A 20,233-nucleotide genomic window follows, 5' to 3' on the forward strand; every position below is an offset into this window, starting at 1 on the left:
AAGTAAAAATCACATATATTTTATTTTATATGTGCTAAACAGAAGCGAAAAGTCAAAAAAATAAAATAAATTTTCATGGTTTAGTAAATTCAAGAAAACTAATAATAAGTCCTCTAAGTCTTTTCTTAAAGTCTCTTCTAATGTTTTTCTAGGTCTTCCTCAACCCCTTCAACCCTGAACCTCTGTCCAAATCCTGAAGCGTCGCTAGGCATTCGTTTCACATGTCCCAACCACCGTAATTGATTTTCTTTCATCTTTCTTTCAATTTCGGCTACTCCTACCTTACCTCGGATATCCTTATTCCTAATCTTATCCGTTCTTGTATGTCTACACATCCAACGAAACATTCTCATCTCCACTATCCCCATTTTATGTACATATTGATTCTTTACCGTCTAACATTCGTTGCCATAAAGCATTACCGGCCTATAAAAAATTTCTATGAACTCCAGTGGTATATATTACAAATTTGCCATCTTATTAGAGTAAGATACTCTTCTTTTTAACCGGATTGAAATCCTAGTAAAAAAAACTTATTGATGCCTGCAATAATTGGACGCTATCCTCTGTACTTTTTCATTTATCTACTTTATAGATATTTTCATTTTTCTACTTTGTCGATGAATATCGTACCTTTTTTAACTAAAACAAAACATTAAATGAATGAATTAACGTCTTATCCTAACCATCCAATGAAGCTAGTGATGGAGCCTCGGAAGTTGGAATCAAGTGTATGCAGACGAAAAAGGACCAAGATCCAAACGCCACGTGGAACGCGAGGGAGTCGGTGTTTGGTGGCATATTCTTCTCTTGCGTCTATCGTACATTAAAATAAAACCTTATCCAAAACCCATCATTCACAATTATCTTCGCCCACTTCTAATTCTATATAAAATAAATGGGATCCCCATTGAGTCTAAACTTTTAATCAACGGCTCTGATCTATCCCGCCGAAATGGACCATCCGACACCAGATTAATTCCGGCGACGTAGCAGCATGTCATGCTCATTAGATTTCCAACCAACAAGCGCCAAAAATAGGTAGACAATTCACAAATTTTCATACTCCCCAACCATGTTCCTTACCTCCAAGCTCCAACCCACTATCGGTTGAAATTTTTACTACTAAATTTAATAATAATATCAATTCCGTACCAATCAGTATTGAACACTGCATCATATGAATCAAACAAATTGACAATTCATTAACGATTTTGATTATGACATTTGTCCAGTAAAATATTGTGACATAATCATATAAGAGAGACCAAGTATCACTACTCCTATTTCTATTAATGAAAAAAGTTTTAAGTTCAAATCCCCGTAAAACTACTAAAATGAAAATAAAAAGTTTCATGTTTAGCAGAACCCAACTCCTCTTTTAGAGGATATGATGGTTTTGAATTTCATCAGCCAGATGGTTGAATTACTCGTAATCACTTAACATGTTGCAACCGAAATTCAGTCTCCAAATTCCTTCAATGTATTCTTCTCAATCCATGAAAAAAAGTATACAAAACTTCAACATGTTAATAATAAAAGCACTTCTGCCACAAGCGCTTATGAGCTGAAGTGCTTTTTAGAGATACAATCCCAATACAAACAATAGCAATTTGTTTCCAATGGAATTATAAAACCAGGATTTGTAATAGACCTATTTGATTGTAAGAGCCGTTTATCATCACACAATAAAATCATCATCACGAACTGCAACCGCAAAAGACAGACCTTTTAAGTTGCATATGTAAGCCGAAAACGCTCTTCCAGGTAGTCCCCACTGCGGACGGGAGGAAATCTACAAGCAGAATTGGTAAATATTATCTACAGGGTAACTTGATCAAAGCGGAATACGAGAAGGAAAAAACATGAAATTTTGAGGAAAGCTTTACTCGTGTTCTAAACAAAATTTCACTCAAGAAACTGGACTAGACTCCACAGGAGGAGTAAACAATAGGTTGGGTTAGAAAGCATTAGCAGCATGCACTCATCAAAAAGGGAAATGACTACCATCGAGCAACCAAACTAGCGTGTATAGAGTGGACCAACAAGGACATTAGACCACCAATGTTTCTTATGTATAACATACAAAATCTTGTAGTATATGAGCTGTTGGACACCCTTCCCTTTCAAAAAGATTTTCTGTTTTGTAAGGGCAAGTTCTACGTCATGACATTTAGCAAAACCAACACTATAACAGAGATAAGCTAAAGCATTGTGTTAGAAATAAAATATGTGACACGAGAGGACAGTCAAATGGGGGTTTATACCTTGGTGGTGATGCTTCACTGCAACAACTTTTCAGACATTCCACCACACAATCGGCATTGGGATCCATGAAGAAAGCCACCTGAAAATATTGAGATACTGTTATTCTGCACTCTCAATTTGTCTTTTTCAATAGATCGTGAAGTAATAATACCATTTCATTGTGAAGTACAGTCAGTATTATGAAAAGCAAATAAAAATGGACCAATAGGCAAATGATTACAGAGTAGCGTTCCTGTCCTGTTGGCATCACTCTATGCAGTGTTGACCTACAAAAAAATGACAGAAGAGAAAATGTCTGCAGTCTCAGAGTCCTAGATTTTAAAACATGTATAACCACTGTAAGAAGAAAACAGACCTTAAAGTTAATAAATTAGAAATTACCTGAACAAACAATTAGTCCACCTCTCCATCATGTCCCCAATGTTTACAATGAATGCCCTAGAGATTCAAATTTGAACACCATCAGACGGACAAAGTTACCATCCAGTTGTACACAAATGCACTCTAGTAAACATGTAAGATGCCGGTAGGAAAACCAAAACAAAATACTGTTTCTTATGAATGGTCTAAAAGTAATAAAGCTATAACGAGCTCTGAACTTTTAACCGCATGATCTAAATGCTCCCTATCTAACAAAGTGAATGGAACTCCATATCCATAATTTGCTTTTAGGAAGCATATCCATATTTAAACATCATATTGCATTACATTGTTATATGGGGTATTCCGCATACATGATTGAAGAACATAAGGGCACACAAATTATTTAGCAATCATACCATCGTTTCATGAAAATTCAAGATCTTGAACTTACCCATCTATGTGAAGAACATCTTCCCAGATTCGAGGTTGCTTAGATTTGTCCCTACAAAACTGTTGAGTGTTAACAATAAGTCACAGAAAAGAATATCATAATTGAGCTTGAAAGGGAACCACTAGGTGTTCGGTGCTGAGAAAATCCAACAAACAAAAAGCATGCCTGAAGTCCAGGAACTCCATTGGATGCAAGGAGTGTGACCATGCCATAATCTGAATGAGCAGAAGCACCATATATTTCTTCATCAGTTGATCCCAGCTCACCTGAAATCATGCATACCGAAACCATGAAAACAAGAGAAAAATAAAATAAAATACAGAAGACCAAACATACAAAAAATATTATTCAAAATATTACAAAAACAAGAAAAGAAATGGAGTACTATGTTTTAGCTGAAGAGTCTACTACACCTGGATAGTGCAAAAGTCGAAGAAAACCCCTTGGGTTATCCATTGCCCCCACTTTCTCAAAAAAGTCCTCATCCAGGTTTAAAGCCAGGGCAATAAGAGAGATTAATCTTTTTCCAGTAGACCTGAGACAGCATATCCAACAAAATTCATATATGGGTGGTGCTATCCACAACCCCATTTTTACTTCTCACACACCCCTCTCAATTTCCGGCCGTTGGATCGAATGAATCGAAGAAGATCAATAGAGAAAAATTAACAAAGGTGTGTGGGAGGTAAAAGAGGGTATGTGAATAGCACTACCCTTCATACACACACACATAAACGTTTATAATGAAAAGCTCCTGAACAACTATCAATTATCATTCCTGAACAACAGTTCATACTTTACTAAGTGCAGAATGCTGGGAAGTAAATCGTTACAAAGGAGAATATAACTTACATTACTTTTCTATAGTACGATTCCATTGTAGGCCTCCAAGATGGAAGGATATCTGTATATTTCCTCAACGAAAAATAGAAATGATCACACAATCAAATGTAGTACAGTACTCAACATCAAAAACTTCATTGTCAGGCAGGCTACCATAAACATTCGAAACTAGCTCCCATACCTTCTGGAGGCCATTGGTTCAAATTACTTTGAGTTGGGTCATCTAAAGGGCCGACATAAAAACTCTCTTTCGAGTCACCTATTTCACAAACAACCAAAAGAGATAAAATCAACATCCTTTCTCGTTTTTCCATTCAGCTTTTTCCATTCAGCACAACTTGGAAACTAAAGTAACGCAAACAAGCACAACAGTTCAATAGATAGTACCTGAAACATTTTTTGAATATCACAAATATATTAACACTATTCAAAATGTTAACAAGAACATTAGCGCAACAAATTGTAACTTCAACCAAAATGTTATGTTCATTATAATGAATTCATCAATGAACTACATAATTATATTAAAAAAAAAAAAAACCTAGTAAATAAAAATGAAATATCCAACATATTACTTATACCAGGCATGGTATGATCATTGTATACTAACCCATTTTTTAGTTTAACGTCCCTCCACTTGGTTTCTTGTATTTACACTTTAATCACCAAATTTTCAGTTTTTAACTTTCTGAGCAAAAAGATTAAAGAAAAGATGAAATGGTAGGATGATTAGCAACCTTTGGAGCTGGAAGCGAAGTCGAGATTCTCCGAAAATAGTGGGGTGTAGCCTCTGTGGTGCTTGCGAGTCAATTTCAACTTATCTTCTAAAGGAAGCGAAAAGAAGTTGCTGCTCCGATCGAACACCTCTGCAAACAGCTCTTCCTCGACGCCATGATTCACCAGGTAGAAGAAACCACACTCTATGCATGCCTGTGTAAATACAAATATGCAATAATTATAGGGACATATACATACACACACAAATATAATTCAAGCTAATTAAATAAAAGAAAAACTAATTTTCAGAGAAATTTGAGGTTTTGGTGTAATATTGGAAGAAGGGAGAGAGAGAGAGAACCTGACGGATTGCATTGGCGGAGGAGATGGAATCTGATGAGGACAAGTCAATGATCGGCAGGTTCACCGCCGCCGTCGTCATCTGCTTCCTTACTTTTAGTCCTCCTGCTTTTCAAATCTCACGACAAAGAAAATAGTCACCGGCTCGGTCAACACTCGACCCTTGCGGGCATTATATTTTGAAAGAGAAAAATTAGTGAGTACTTGGCTTTTTATTTTGTCTAATGATATTTTAATATAGGTTTTATTACTTTTAAAAATAATATACAATGTTATTTATTTATTTTATTTTATTGGTTTTTGTGTCATTTCATTATTGTGCCAAATCAGAAAACGAGTACGTGTATTAGTGATTACTAGCATTACTCATTCTAAATTACTTTAATTATGCTAAGGAAATTCGAATCAAATGTAGGATCTATCCGTCACATATTGTTGGCAAAATAATTGTTTCATCATACAACTCTGGTACCACATATAGTGATAAATCACTTTTCGCTCACGAATTAACAATACACAAAAACAAAATCAGGAATCTAAAAATATGTGTGTGTAACTGGTGAGTTCGAAATTGAGTTGAACGTTTCAAATCTTTGCGCGCTCTATTAAACCAACCACTTAATTTCTTTGTTAAATTCTCATATTTCATTCTTGTTGTCATTTTTTCTATTTTGTTGTAAAAAATAATGTTAGGAAGACCGTCTATTTAAATCATATTTTATAAATTATATGAATACTCAACTATTAATTAAAATGCTTATTTCTGAGTACTAATCTCTCTAAATACTCAAATAATTTTAAAATGTGATTTAAATAATTGGTCCACCTCACATTACTTTTCCGAATACCGAATACTCGATCGCTGATACCTTGGTATTAGCGTCCATTAAATTAGAGTGAATACATCGAGGGCAAACTAAAAATTATTTATTCTGTCAAGTGAGCATTTATCATTCTGATAAAACAAACGTATTTAATGTTAAACTAGAGCTCCAAAATGTTGAAACTACAAAGCCCTTTTTGCCTCAAGCTCTCGGCAATCGAAGTACGTCGCAAGGATTCAAAAAATCTCCCCACTCGTGCACCATCTTTTTAACTTGTATAGAATAATAATAAAATAATACATATTTAACATACAATATAGACACCATAGCTATTGTATTTTATATAAGTTTTTTAGTAGTTTAACTTTAAAATCGTCTAAATATTTTTTCTTCTTACGTGGTCAAAACTGGTTACTCGTGTGTAAATTCGTTATTAACTAGCAACCTGATAACAACCTGATTAGTCATCGCAAGAATGTTACTTAATATTATAAACATCGATTTGCTTGACAAATCTGAGTGACTAAACGATTTTGAAATTGAAAATATTTTAAACGTTGATTTGTTCGACACATCTAGGTGACTAAACGATTTTCAAATCGAATGAATATTCTGAAGATGATCTTTAAAATAATAATAAAGATAATGAACAATTCTGATGATAATGTTCATACGGTGAAACATTGTGACATCGCCATATAAAGTATTAGTACCCCTGTTTCTACCATTGAAAAAGGTTGCTAGTTCAAATCCCCGTCAAACCACTAAACAAAACATTAATATTCATCTTTAAGTAAAAAATAATATTGCCATTTAGTATTGTGGTCTAATAGTATTCATCTTCACTTGTAAGTGATAGGTCTTAGGTTCGATTCTCGCGAAAAGAGAATTTGAACCACATTATTGTTAGCTCATTGTGAGGTTTAACTCATACCCCTACCCCTTCGTGTAGATAATATTGTTTATTAAAAAAAACATATATATATATATATATATATAATATTAAATCTGATTGTGTTTCCATTGACGATTTGATCTAGCATAAACCCATCTCCTCTTTGTCAGACAAGATGATGGTTTTAAATTTCATCTGGCACATGGTTGAATTACTGGATATCACTAAACATGGTGCAACCAAAATTCAGTCTCCAAATTCCTTCTATATATTCTTCTCAATCCACGGAAAAAAGTACACAAAACTTCAACATGTTTATAATAAAAACGCTTCTGCCACAAGCGCTTATGAGCTGAAGTGCTTTTTATAGATACAATCCCAAACGGGCCCTTGGTCACCAACTCAATACAAACAATAGCAATTTGTTTCCAGTGGAATTATGAAACCAGGATTTGTGAGCTATTTGATTATAAAAAACAGTTTATCACCACACCATAAAAGCATCATCATGTACTGCAACTGCAAAAGACAAACCTTTTAAGTTGCATATGTAAGCCGAAAACGCTCTTCCAGGTAGTCGCCGCTGCGGACGGGAGGAAATCTGCAAGCAGAATTGGTAAACATTATCTACAGGGTAAATTGATCGAGCTACCAAACCAGTGTTTATAGAGTGGACCAACAAGGACGTTGGGCACGAAAACATGGTGATTTTCAGGCCACCAATGTTTCTCATGTATAACATACAAAATCTTGTAGCATATGAGCTGTTGGACACCCTTCCCTTCCAAGAAGATTTTCGGTTTTGTAAGCACAAGTTCTACGTCATGACATTTAGCAAAACCGAAACTCTGACAGAGGTAAGCTAAGCACTGTGTTAGGGTAACTGGAAATCAATTATGACACCCAAGAGGATAGTCGTATTGCAGTTTATACCTTGCCGGTGATTCTTCACTGCAACAACTTTTCAGACATTCCACCACACAATCTTCATTGGGATCCATGAAGAAAGCCACCTGAAAATATTGAGACGTTTTTATTGTGAAGTACAGTCAGTATTATGAAAACCAAATAAAAATGGAACAATAGGTAAATGATTACGGAGTAGCGTTCTTGTCCAGTTGGCATCACTCTATGCAGTGTTGACCTACAAATAAATGACAGAAGGGAAAATGTCTGCAGTCCTCAGAGTCTTAAAGTTTAAAAGATGTATAACCACTGTAAGAAGAAAATAACCTCAAAGTTAATAAAATGAAAAATTACCTGAACAAACAATTAGTCCACCTCTCCATCAGGTCCCCAATGTTGACAATGAATGCCCTAGAGATTCAAATTTTTGAATACCATCAGACGGACAAAGTTACTGTTTGGTTATTCACAAACGCGCTCTAGTAAACATGTAAGATGCCCATAGGAAAACCAAAACAAAACACTGTTTCTAATGAATGGTCTAAAAGTAACAGCTATAACGAGCTCTGAACTTTTAACCTCATGACTTAAATGTTCTCTATCTAACAAAGTAAATGGAACTCCATATCCATATTTTTCTTTTTTAAGGAAGCATTTCCATATTTAAACACCATATTGCATTACACTGTTGTATGGGGTCTTCCACATAAATGATTGAAGAATATAAGGGCACAAAATTATTTTAACAATCATATCATTGTTTCATGAAAATTCAAGATCTGGAACTTACCCATCTATGTGAAGAACATCTTCCCAGATTCGAGGTTGCTTAGATTTGTCCCTACAAACCTGTCAATTGTTAACAAGAAGTCACAGAAAAGAATATCATAATTGAGCTTGAAAGGGAAACACTAGGTGTTCGGTGCCAACAAAATCTAACAAACAAAAAGCATGCCTGAAGTCCAGGAACTCCATTGGATGCAAGGAGTGTGACCATGCCATAATCTGAATGAGCAGAAGCACCATATATTTCTTCGTCAGTTGATCCCAGCTCACCTGAAATCATGCATACCAAAACCATGAAAGCAAAAGAAAAAAAAAACAATAAAATACAGAAGATCAAACATACAAGAAATATTATTCAATAAATTACAAAAACAACAAAAGAAATGGAGTGCTATATTTTAGCTGAAGAGTGCTACTACACCTGGATAGTGCAAAAGTCGAAGAAGACCCCTTGGTTTATTCATTGCCCCCACTTTCTCGAAAAAGTCCTCATCCAGGTTTAAAGCCAGGGCAATCAGAGAGATTAATCTTTTTCCAGCAGACCTGAGACAGCATATCCAACACCAGAAATTCATAGATGGGTGGTGCTATCCACACACCCCTCTCAATTTCCGGCCGTTGGATCGAATGAATTGAAGAAGATCAATGGACAAAAATTGACAAGGGTGTATGGGAGGTAAAAAAGGGTGTGTGAATAGCACTACCCTTCATATGTATACATATATGTTTATAATGAAAAGCTCCTAAAAAACTATCAATTATCATTCCTGAACAACAGTTCTTACTTTACTAAATGCAGAATGCTGGGAAGTAAATTGTTACAACGGAGAATAGAACTTACAGGACTTTTCTATAGTACAATTCCATTGCAGGCCTCCAAGATGGCAGGATATCTATATATTTTCTCCTCAACGAAAAATTAAGAAATTATCACGTAATCAAATGTAATACAGTACTCAACATCAAAAATTTCATTGTCAAAAGTTTCATTACCACACTTAACATTTGAAAATGGCTCCCATACCTTCCGGAGGCCATTGGTTCAAATTAATCAGAGTTGGGTCATCTAAAGAACCGACATAAAAGCTCTCTTTCGAGTCACCTATTTCACAAACATCCCAAAAGAGATAAAATCAAAATCCTTTCCCCTTTTCCATTCAGCACAGCTTGAAAATTAAAGTAAGGCAACCGAGCACAAGAGTTTAATAGATAGTACCTGAAACATTTTTCGAATATCACAAATGAATTAATACCATTCAGAATGTTAACAAGAACATTAGCGCAACAAATTGTAACTTCGACCAACATGTTATGTACATTATAATGAATTCATCAATGAACTACATATTTTATTTATTAAAAAAAAACCAGTAAATAAAAATGGAATATCCAACTTATTACTTATCCTGATCATTTCAAAACAATTTCAGAAACCAGGCATGGTATGATCATTGTACACTAAGCCATTTCTTAGTTTAACATCCCTCCATTTGGTTTCTTAAATTTACACCTAAATCACCAAATTTGAAGTTTTTAACTTTGTAAGCAAAAAGATATAAAGAAAAGATGAAATGGTAGGATGGTTAGCAACCTTTGGAGCTGGAAGCGAAGTCGAGATTCTCCATAAATAGTGGGGTGTAGCCTCTGTGGTGCTTGCGAGTCAATTTCAACTTATCTTCCAAAGGAAGCGAAAAGAAGTTGCTGCTCCGATCGAACACCTCTGCAAACAGCTCTTCCTCGACGCCATGATTCACCAGGTAGAAGAAACCATACTCTATGCATGCCTGTGCAAATACAAATAAGCAATAACTATAGGGATATATACACACATAAATATAATTCAAGCTATATTAGATGAATGAAAAACAAATTTTCAGTGAAATTTGAGGTTTTGGTGTAATATTGGAAGGAGGAGGACACAGAGAGAGAGAGAACCTGACGGATTGAATTGGCGGAGGAGATGGAATCTGATGAGGACAAGTCAATGATCGGCAGGTTCACCGCCTCCGTCGTCATCTGCTTCCCTTACTTTTAGTCCTCCTGCTTTTCAAAACTCGGTCGACACTCGACCCACTAGCATCTCCAAATAAGGTGTAAAAATTGCCACACATAAGCATACGAAAAATGGCTGCAAACTTTTTCTTTAAGTGACGGTGATTCATTTGATGGCAAAATTTTTACTGTTAAATTTGACACCAAATGTTAAATTTATTAAATAATATTTTAATAGATTAATATAATATATAATAAATGTTGTTATTTTTTATAAGTATTTGATATGTTGTCTTAATCATTGGACTCGACAAAAAGATAAAAAGTTTATTAAATAATATTATTATTTAACATATCGGTGGAGTAAAATATTGTACAAAATGTCAAATTGTCACATGAGTTATCAACTATCATTTTGATGTTTAAAATTTGACATCTTCTTTAAAGATGTTAACGGCCATTATATTTTAGAAGGAGAAAAATCAACATTTTAATCATTTTCTAAATGGATAATACTTGGGTGGTCAGTACGTACTCGCCCTTTTATTTTATTCAATAATATTTTTACACATGTTTTATTGATTTTAAAAAAAATAATAATAGACATGTTTTTTAATTTTTTTTTTTTGTTGGACTTTTGGTGTCATTTTTGATTGGGACAAATCAGAAACTAAGTACATAAGAGTGCACTAGCAAGTAGTATTACACATTCTAAATTACTCTGATTGCTAAGGAAATTCAAATCAGGTGCAAGATCTATCCGTCTCCGTCTCGTATTGTTGGCAGAATCATTTCTCTCCTCATAAAACTCCGGTACCACAAACGGTGGCAAATGCACTTTTTACTTATGGATTAAACAATACACAAAATCAAAGTCAGTTACCCCAAAAATATGTCTGTGTGACTAGAGAGTTTGAATTTGAGTTCAAGGTTTCAAATCTTTGCTAGCTCTCTATTAAACCAAGCCTTTGAGTTCTTTTTTTTTTTTTTTTTTGTTAAATTCTCATATTTCATTCTTATTGTCATTTTTTCGTAAACAATAATGCTAAAGAGACCATCTATTAATGATCATCTGCTGATGCATTGGCATTAACATCTATTAAACTAGAGATAATACACATCAAGGACAAACTAAACATTATTTCTTCTGTCGAGTGAGCTAATGATAAAACAGAAGTACTTAATGTTAAACTAGAGCTCAAGTGTTGAAACTACAAAGCCTTTTTTGCCGCAACCTCTCAGCAAGGATTAAAAAATTCTCCCCACCCGTGCGCAATTTTTTTTCACTTACATAGAATAATAATACAATAATACATATTTAACATATAATACACTATGGCTATTGTAATTTATAATGAGTCTTTTTAGTAGTTTAACTTTAAAATCGTCAATTTTTTTTCCCTACAGGGTTAAAACAAATTACGTGTGTGTAAATCCATTATCGACGAGTTTTTAAAGACGACCCGATTAGTTATCATGTTGACCCGGAACCCAATATTTTCGTGTCGTATAAGAAACTGCCAAGTTTATTCATTACCTCCAACTGAATATCAGTTGATTTTTTACTATTAAATTTAAGAAGTTTAATCATAAGCAATGGTCAAGTCACTTGGTACTACAGTCTAGTAATATTCTTTTTCACTTGTAAGTAAAAGGTCTTAGGTTCGATTATCGTTAAAGGTGAATTTGAACCACATTATTACTAGTCCGTTGTGAGACTCAACCCACTCCCCCACCCTCTTAATGTAAATAATATCGTTTGTTCACAAAAAAAAAATTCATACAAATCAACATTAAACACTACGTCATATGAATCAAATAAATTGACGATTCATTGCAAATATGTTACTTAATATTGTAAACATTGATTTGCTCAACACATCTAGATGACTAAATGATTTTCAAATTGAAAATATTTAAAACGTTGATTTGTTTGACACATTTAGATGACCATACAATTTTCAAATCGAATGCATTTTCTAAAGATGGTCTTTAAAATAATGATAAAGATAATGAGCAATTCTGATAATAATGTTCATACAGTGAAACATTGTGACATCGCCATATAAGAAGGAACAAGTATTAGTACTCCTGTTTCTACTATTGAAAAAGGTTGCAAATTCAAATCCCCGTTAAACCACTAAACAGAAAATTAATGTTCATGTTTAAGTAAAATATATTACCACTTAGTACTACGATCTAGTAATATTTCTCTTCACTTGTAACTGAGAGGTCTTAGGTTCGATTCTCGCCAAAAACAAATTTAAACCACATTATTGCTAGCCCATTATAAGGCTTAGCTCATTCCCCTACCCCTTATATAGATAATTTTTCTTTAAAAAAAAAGTAAAATATATTGTTAAATCTGATTGTGTTTTCAATGACCATTTCCTTTTTGTTAGAGGAGATGATGGTTTTAAATTTCATCCGCCACATGGTTGAATTACTCGAAATCACTTAACATGTTGCAACCAAAACTCGGTCTCCAAATTCCTTCACTATATTCTTCTCAATCCACGAAACTCAGTCTCCAAATTCCTTCACTATATTCTTCTCAATCCACGAAAACGTATGCAGAACTTCAACATGTCTATAATAAAAGCAGCACTGCCACAAGCACTTATGAGCTAAAGTGTTATCTAGAGAATCAATCCCAAACGGAGCCTTAGTCACCAGCTCAATACAAACAATAGCAATTTGTTTCCAGTGGAATTATGAGACCAGGATTCATAATATAGATATTTGATTACAAAAGTCGTGTATCACCAAACAATAAAATCATGATCATGTGCTGCAACTGCAAAAGACAGACCTTTTAAGTTGCACGTAGCCGTAAACGCTCTTCCAGGTAGTCACCGCTGCGTATGGGAGGAAATCTGCAAGCAGAATTGGTCAATATTATCTACAGGATAACTTGATCGAGCTACCAAACCAGTGTTTATAGAGTGGACCAACAAGGACTTTAGGCACGAAAGCATGGTGCTTTTCAGACCACCAATGTTTCTTCTATATAACATACAAAATATTGTAGTATATGAGCCGTTGGACACCCTTCCCCTTCCAAGAAGATTTTCGGTTTTGTAAGCACAAGTTCTACGTCATGACATTTAGCAAAACCGAACCTCTAACGGAGGTAAGCTAAAGCATTGTGTTAGGGTAACTGGAAATAAAATATGACACGCAAGGCCAAGAGGACAGTCAAAGTGGGGTTTATACCTTGGCGGTGATTCTTCACTGCAACAACTTTTCAGACATTCCACCACACAATCTTCACTGGGACTCATGAAGAGAGCCACCTGAAAATATTGGGACGTTTTTATACAGCACTCTCAGTTTGTCTTTTTCAATAGATCGGGAAGTAATAATACCATTTCATTGTGAAGTACAGTCAGTATTATGAAAAGCAAATAAAAATGGACCAAGAGGTAAATGATTACGGAGTAGCGTTCTTGTCCTGCTGGCATCACTCTATGCAGTGTTGACCTACAAATAAATGATAGAAGAGAAAATGTCTGCAGTCCTCAGAGTCCTAGATTTCAAAACATGTATAACCACTGTAAGAAGAAAGTAGACCTTAAAGTAAATATATTAGAAATTACCTGAACAAACAATTAGTCCACCTCTCCATCATGTCCCCAATGTTAACAATGAATGCCCTAGAGATTCAAATTTGAACACCATCAGACGGACAAAGTTACCATTCGGTTATACACAAATGCACTCTAGTAAACATGTAAGATGCTGGTAGGAAAACCAAAACAAAATACCGTTTCTTATGAATGGTCTAAACAAAGCTATAACAAGCTCTGAACTTTTAACCACATGATCCAAATGTTCCCTATCTAACAAAGTGAATGGAGCTCCATATCCATATCCATATTTTTTTTTTTTTTTTTTTTTTTTTTTTTTTGAGGAAGCGTATCCATATTTAAACATCATATTGCATTACATTGTTGTATGGAGTATTCCGCGTAAATGATTGAAGACTATAAGGGCACAAAATTATTTTAGCAATCATATCATCGTTTTTATGAAAATTCAAGATCTTGAACTTACCCATCCATGTGAAGAACATCTTCCCAGATTCGAGGTTGCTTAGATTTGTCCCTACAAACCTGCCAAGTGTTAACAAGAAGTCACAGAAAAGAATATCATAATTGAGCTTGAAAGGGACCACTAGGTGTTCGATGCTGACAAAATCTAACAAACAAAAAGCATGCCTGAAGTCCAGGAACTCCATTGGATGCAAGGAGTGTGACCATGCCATAATCTGAATGAGCAGAAGCACCATATATTTCTTCATCAGTTGATCCCAGCTCACCTGAAATCATGCATACCGAAACCATGAAAGCGAAGGAAAGAAAGAAAAAACAATGAAATACAGAAGGCCGAACCTACAAGAAATATTATTCAAAAAAATTACAAAAACAAGAAAAGAAATGGAGTCATATATTTTAGCTGAAGAGTGCTACTACACCTGGATAGTGCAAAAGTCGAAGAAAACCCCTTGGTTTATTCATTGCCCCCACTTTCTCGAAAAAGTCCTCATCCAGGTTTAAAGCCAGGGCAATCAGAGAGATTAATCTTTTTCCAGCAGACCTGAGACAGCATATACAACATCAGAAATTCATATATGGGTGATGCTTCCACCCACCCATTTTTACTTCTCACACACCCCTCTCAATTTTCGGCCATTGGATCGAATGAATTGAAGAAGATCAATGGAGAAAAATTAAGAAGGGTGTGTGGGAGGTAAAAGAGGGCATGTGAATAGCACTACCCTTCATGTACACACACACACACACATAAATTTACATTTATGATGAAAAGCTCCCAAAAAAACTATCTATTTATCATTCCTGAACAACTGTTGAGAGAACTTGCTCCACTAACCTGGACAGAAGGAATACTGCACGTGGGTACAATATTCCTTGTCAGCAGACTACCACATGGTTTCAGCTCATGTGCTCTGATGTGTTGCAGCATGGGCAGCAAGCACGCCACTTTTACAACATTTGTTTATTGCATGCGTGTGTGTAAGATGTATATAAAACAACCAACTGCCATTACAGCAGATTAAGAATAACACAACCAAATATTAAACTTAATATGGTATCAGAGCACAGGCAATCCTTTGCTCTGCTCTGCCTTCACTCTTCCGCTGCTATACTGTGAACAGCGACATCTGTTACTGCAGCAACCAGTGCACTGCAAGCTGCACACTCGCTGCCTTGCCGTCGCAAAGCTGCTACACAGCCATCGTCGCTGCTCTACCTGTCACAGCCATTAAGCACAGCCGCAGAGCACAGCCAAGCACAGCCACTGCACACTGCCTGCCGACATGGCAACTGACTCTTCTAGCAAACACACCAAATACGAAGATCCCAGCGATCCTCTTTATCTTCATCACTCTGATCAGCCTGGAGCGATCCTCGTCACACACCTTTTGAATGACGAAAATTACTCCACTTGGAGCCGAGCCATGGCCATGGCCCTCAATGCCAAGAACAAGGAAGGATTCATCAATGGATCCATTAAAAGGCCCGAGTCTGCATCCACAAGTGAATTCCAACAGTGGACTCATTGCAACAACCTCGTGAAATCCTGGCTGCTCAACTCTGTCTCGAAAGATATCGGAGCAAGTGTCATCTACAACAATGTTGCAGCTGATATTTGGAATGAGTTGAAGGAACGTTTCTCTCACACAAACAGTGTACATCTCTTCCATATTGAACAAGAGATACATGGAAGTGTTCAGGGAAATTTGAACATTGGTGCATATTATACCAAACTGAAAAGTTTTTGGGATGAACGTGATGCCATGTGCACTCTCCCAACCTGTACATGTGGAGCTGCAAAAGAATTAATGCAGTTTCAGCAAAGTCAGAAAACCATGAAGTTTCTCATGGGCCTCAATGAATCCTACGCTGCGGTTCGTGGGCAACTTTTACTTATGGATCCCCTCCCTGTTGTCAACAAAGCTTTCTCACTTATTATTCAAGATGAGAAGCAAAGAACAGTTTCAATGCATGCTCCTGAAAGGTCCTCAGTCACCGATACCGCAGCTTTCGCCGTGCGGGATAACATGCGAAACTCTGGTAGGAATTTTTCTCCAAGAAATTCCCATCTAAAATGTGGTCGTTGTGATGCAACTGGACACACTTCAGATACCTGTCGTGCACACCTCAAGTGCGACTACTGTAATTGGAGAGGTCACACCATTGATCAATGCCGCAAACTGAAAAAAGGGAAAGACAACAGCAATAGGGGAGATTATCAGGATCGCAGGGGTTCCAATTACAAGGCTAATCATGTTGATACCCAGCCAACGCCTCCAGCAACATCTCCTTCGTCCTACAGCCTCACTTCCGAGCAATATCACAATCTGCTTGCACTCCTTGATAAGAGTCAATCCAACTCCACATCTAATCATGTCGGTACCACCTCTACTATGAATAACTTGTCAGGTAGAGTTTTTTGTGCTTCTACTCTCAATAAGGGAAGGGACTGGATTTTCGATACAGGCGCCACAAACCACATGGTCTGCTCACCAAGCTTAATGACCACAAGTGTTCCGGTATACAATCGACAAGTGCACTTACCCAATCATGCACTTGCCGATGTCACACATATTGGCACAGTTCATCTCTCGAATGATCTCACCCTTCACAACGTGCTTTGTGTTCCATCATTTAAACTGAATTTAATTTCTGTCAGCAAACTCACTAATACCTCATCTTGCTTTGTCATCTTCACTGATAAAATGTGTCTACTTCAGGGCCAACGATCGGGGAAGATGATTGGGACGGGAACTGAACGAGAAGGACTCTACTACCTTGATAATGTGATGAAAACCAGGTGCAATTCAGCGTCAATTGTTGCCTCTTCTTCTTCTCAGCTTTGGCATCAACGCCTTGGCCATCTTTCCAACAAGACCTTACGGCATCTCTCTACTTGCATTAAAAATTTGAATTTTTGTAGCATTGATGATTGTTTGATCTGTCCATTAGCCAAACAAACACGTGCTCCTTTTTCTTTGAGTTCTATCACCACAAAGGCTCCTTTTGAGTTAATTCATGTTGACATTTGGGGAGGTTACCATGTTCCCACTATCACAGGGGCACAATATTTCTTAACTATTGTGGATGATTTCTCAAGATGCACATGGGTTTATTTAATGAATCACAAATCAGATGCACGATCTTATCTCATCACTTTCATCCACCTTGTTGAAACACAATTTTCCAGACGAGTCAAGGTTCTTCGTAGTGATAACGGTCCAGAATTTTCTATGACCCAATTTTTTTCAGATAAGGGGATTCTCCATCAAACAAGTTGTGTCTCTACTCCCCAACAAAACGGGGTAGCAGAGCGCAAACACCGCCACTTACTCAATGTTGCTAGAGCCTTACTTTTTCAATCTCATCTTCCTAAGAAATTTTGGGGTGATGCAATCCTCACTGCCACTTATTAAGTTTAATATTTGATTGTGTTATTCTTAATCTGCTGTAATGGCAGTTGGTTGTTTTATATACATCTTACACACACGCATGCAATAAACAAATGTTGTAAAGGTGGCGTGCTTGCTGCCCATGCTGCAACACATCAGAGCACATGAGCTGAAACCATGTGGTAGTCTGCTGACAAGGAATATTGTACCCACGTGCAGTATTCCTTCTGTCCAGGTTAGTGGGGCAAGTTCTCTCAACACTCCCCCTCAAGTTTGGAATGAATGTTGATTATTCCTAACTTGCAAAGCAAAGTCGTAAACTGGTATAAGCTCAGTGGCTTTGTGAAGATGTCGGCTGGTTGTTTCATGGTTGAGATGTGAGATGTCTCGATCATTCCACTTTGAACCCTTTCTCGTACAAGATGGCAGTCAATTTCTATGTGTTTGGTTCTTTCGTGAAAGACCGGATTCGAAGCGATGTGAAGTGCCGCTTGATTATCACAATATAACTTGACTGGACGTTTATGTTTGATACCCAAGTCTTGTAGAACAGATTTCAACCAAGTGACTTCACAACAAGTTGCTGCCATTGAACGATACTCCGCCTCTGCACTAGAACGTGACACAGTATTTTGTTTCTTGCTTTTCCAGGAGATCAAGGATTCTCCAAGAAATACACAGTATCCGGTGGTAGAACGTCGTGTGTCTCGACATCTGGCCCAATCCGCATCACAAAAAGCATTCAATTGAATTGGACTTCTTGCAGAAAGAAAAATACCTTGCCCTGGTGTGTGCTTAACGTATCGTAAGACTCGATGGGCTGCCTCCAAGTGTGGAGTTCGAGGCTTCTCCATAAATTGACTAAGAATATGGACAGCATACACCAAATCAGGGCGCGTGATTGTCAGGTAGATTAGTCTCCCAACAAGTCGTCGATAAGAGGAAGGATCAGTAACCCATTGTCCTTCGTCCTTTCTGAGTGATAAGTTTTGCTCCATAGGAGAGGTGGCTGGTTTTGCGCCAAGATGACCTGCATCCTCAAGTATTTCAAGGGCATATTTTCGCTGTGAGAGGGTGATCCCCTTGCTAGAGCGAGCAATTTCAATGTCCAAGAAATATCTTAATTGGCCAAGGTCTTTCAACTTGAATTGCTTCATAAGAAAAGACTTGGTATCTTCAATTGCTTGTATGTTATTTCCTGCCAAGATAATATCATCAACATAGACAAGGAGGGCAGTGAATTTACCATCATGGTTTCGGACGAACAATGAATAATCTGCCTTGGATTGTTGATAACCGGCCTTTCTAAGAGCACAAGAGAGTTTGATAAACCATTGACGAGAGGCTTGCTTAAGCCCATACAAAGATTTATGAAGTTTACAAACTCGTGTCTCCCCCTTTCGTCCGAAACCAGGAGGCAAGGACATGTAGACATCTTCTTCAAGATCACCATGGAGGAAAGCGTTATTAACATCAAGCTGGTGGAGGTGCCATTGTTGGACCGAGGCAACAGCAAGGAGTAGACGAATGAATTGAAAGAATTGAAGAAGATCAATGGAGAAAAATTAAGAAGGGTGTGTGGGAGGTAAAAGAGGGCATGTGAATAGCACTATCCTTCATGTACACACACACACACACATAAATTTACATTTATGATGAAAAGCTCCCAAAAAAACTATCTATTTATCATTCCTGAACAACAGTTCTTACTTAGTGCAGAATGCTGGGAAGTAAATTTTTTCAAAGGCGAAAATAACTTACACTACTTTTCTAAAGTACGATTCCACTGCAGGCCTCCAAGATGGAAGGATGTCTATATATTTCCTCAACGAAAAATTAAGAAATTATCACGTAATCAAATGTAATACAGTACTCAACATAAAAAACTTCATTGTCGGGCAGGCTACCACACTTCAAATTTAAAAATAGCACCCATACCTTCTGAAGGCCATTGGTTCAAATCACTCAGAGTTGGGTCATCTAATGGGCCGACGTTAAAACTCTCTTTCGAGTCACCTATTTCACAAACGACCCAAAAGAGATAAAATCAACATCCTTTCCTTTTCCATTCAGCACAACTTGAAAACTAAAGTAAGGCAACCCAGCACAACAGTTTAATAGATAGTACCTGAAACATTTTTCGAATATCACAATTGAATTAACCTTATTCCAAATGATAACAAGAACATTAGCGCAACAAATTGTAACTTCGACCAACATGTTATGCACATTATAATGAATTCATCAATGAACTACATTATTTGAAAATAAAATGGAATATCCAACTTATTACTTATCCTGATCATTTCAAAACAATTTCGGTAACCAGGCATGGTATCATCATTTTATGGTATACTAACAAATTTTCTAGTTTAACG

At 36.5% G+C, this 20,233-nt stretch overlaps 3 protein-coding genes across 7 annotated transcripts; 1 reads left to right on the forward strand and 2 right to left on the reverse strand.

The window, feature by feature from the left end:
* Positions 1–1,460: 1,460 nt before the first annotated feature.
* Positions 1,461–5,203, reverse strand: LOC137721725 (kihadalactone A synthase LFS). Of its 2 annotated transcripts, none has more exons than XM_068460747.2 (11): positions 5,004–5,203; positions 4,663–4,855; positions 4,107–4,184; positions 3,935–3,986; positions 3,496–3,617; positions 3,248–3,348; positions 3,083–3,141; positions 2,650–2,706; positions 2,489–2,534; positions 2,268–2,347; positions 1,461–1,795 (listed from the first exon to the last, which is right to left on the reverse strand). In XM_068460747.2, the coding sequence occupies exons 1-11, from the start codon at positions 5,082–5,084 to the stop codon at positions 1,732–1,734; spliced, it is 933 nt and encodes a 310-aa protein (XP_068316848.2). In that variant the 5' UTR covers positions 5,085–5,203; the 3' UTR covers positions 1,461–1,731. The 2 variants fall into 2 exon arrangements, with proteins under 2 accessions (XP_068316848.2, XP_088548517.1); XM_088692391.1 differs by having other exon boundaries at positions 2,420–2,534; positions 5,004–5,196.
* Positions 5,204–6,966: 1,763 nt separating this feature from the next.
* Positions 6,967–10,536, reverse strand: LOC137721724 (azadirone synthase LFS). 4 transcript variants are annotated; one of them, XR_015961507.1, is made up of 11 exons: positions 10,349–10,536; positions 10,005–10,197; positions 9,438–9,515; positions 9,255–9,306; positions 8,835–8,956; positions 8,583–8,683; positions 8,418–8,476; positions 7,982–8,038; positions 7,820–7,894; positions 7,655–7,734; positions 6,967–7,322 (listed from the first exon to the last, which is right to left on the reverse strand). XR_015961507.1 is itself a non-coding variant. In XM_068460745.2 (11 exons), the coding sequence occupies exons 1-11, from the start codon at positions 10,427–10,429 to the stop codon at positions 7,259–7,261; spliced, it is 933 nt and encodes a 310-aa protein (XP_068316846.2). In that variant the 5' UTR covers positions 10,430–10,532; the 3' UTR covers positions 6,967–7,258. The 4 variants fall into 4 exon arrangements, 3 of the variants coding, with proteins under 3 accessions (XP_068316846.2, XP_088548519.1, XP_088548518.1); XM_068460745.2 differs by having other exon boundaries at positions 7,820–7,865; positions 10,349–10,532; XM_088692392.1 differs by lacking the exon at positions 6,967–7,322 and adding an exon at positions 7,406–7,569 and having other exon boundaries at positions 7,820–7,865; positions 10,349–10,535.
* Positions 10,537–15,746: 5,210 nt separating this feature from the next.
* Positions 15,747–17,221, forward strand: LOC148697342 (uncharacterized). Its single transcript, XM_088692031.1, has 2 exons — positions 15,747–16,872; positions 17,184–17,221. The coding sequence occupies exons 1-2, from the start codon at positions 15,747–15,749 to the stop codon at positions 17,219–17,221; spliced, it is 1,164 nt and encodes a 387-aa protein (XP_088548157.1).
* The last annotated feature ends 3,012 nt before the right edge of the window (positions 17,222–20,233 follow it).

The sequence above is a fragment of the Pyrus communis genome, chromosome 4 (genome assembly GCF_041283825.1).
Source record: "Pyrus communis isolate YQ-2024b chromosome 4, ASM4128382v1, whole genome shotgun sequence".
Classification (NCBI taxonomy): Eukaryota; Viridiplantae; Streptophyta; class Magnoliopsida; order Rosales; family Rosaceae; genus Pyrus; species Pyrus communis.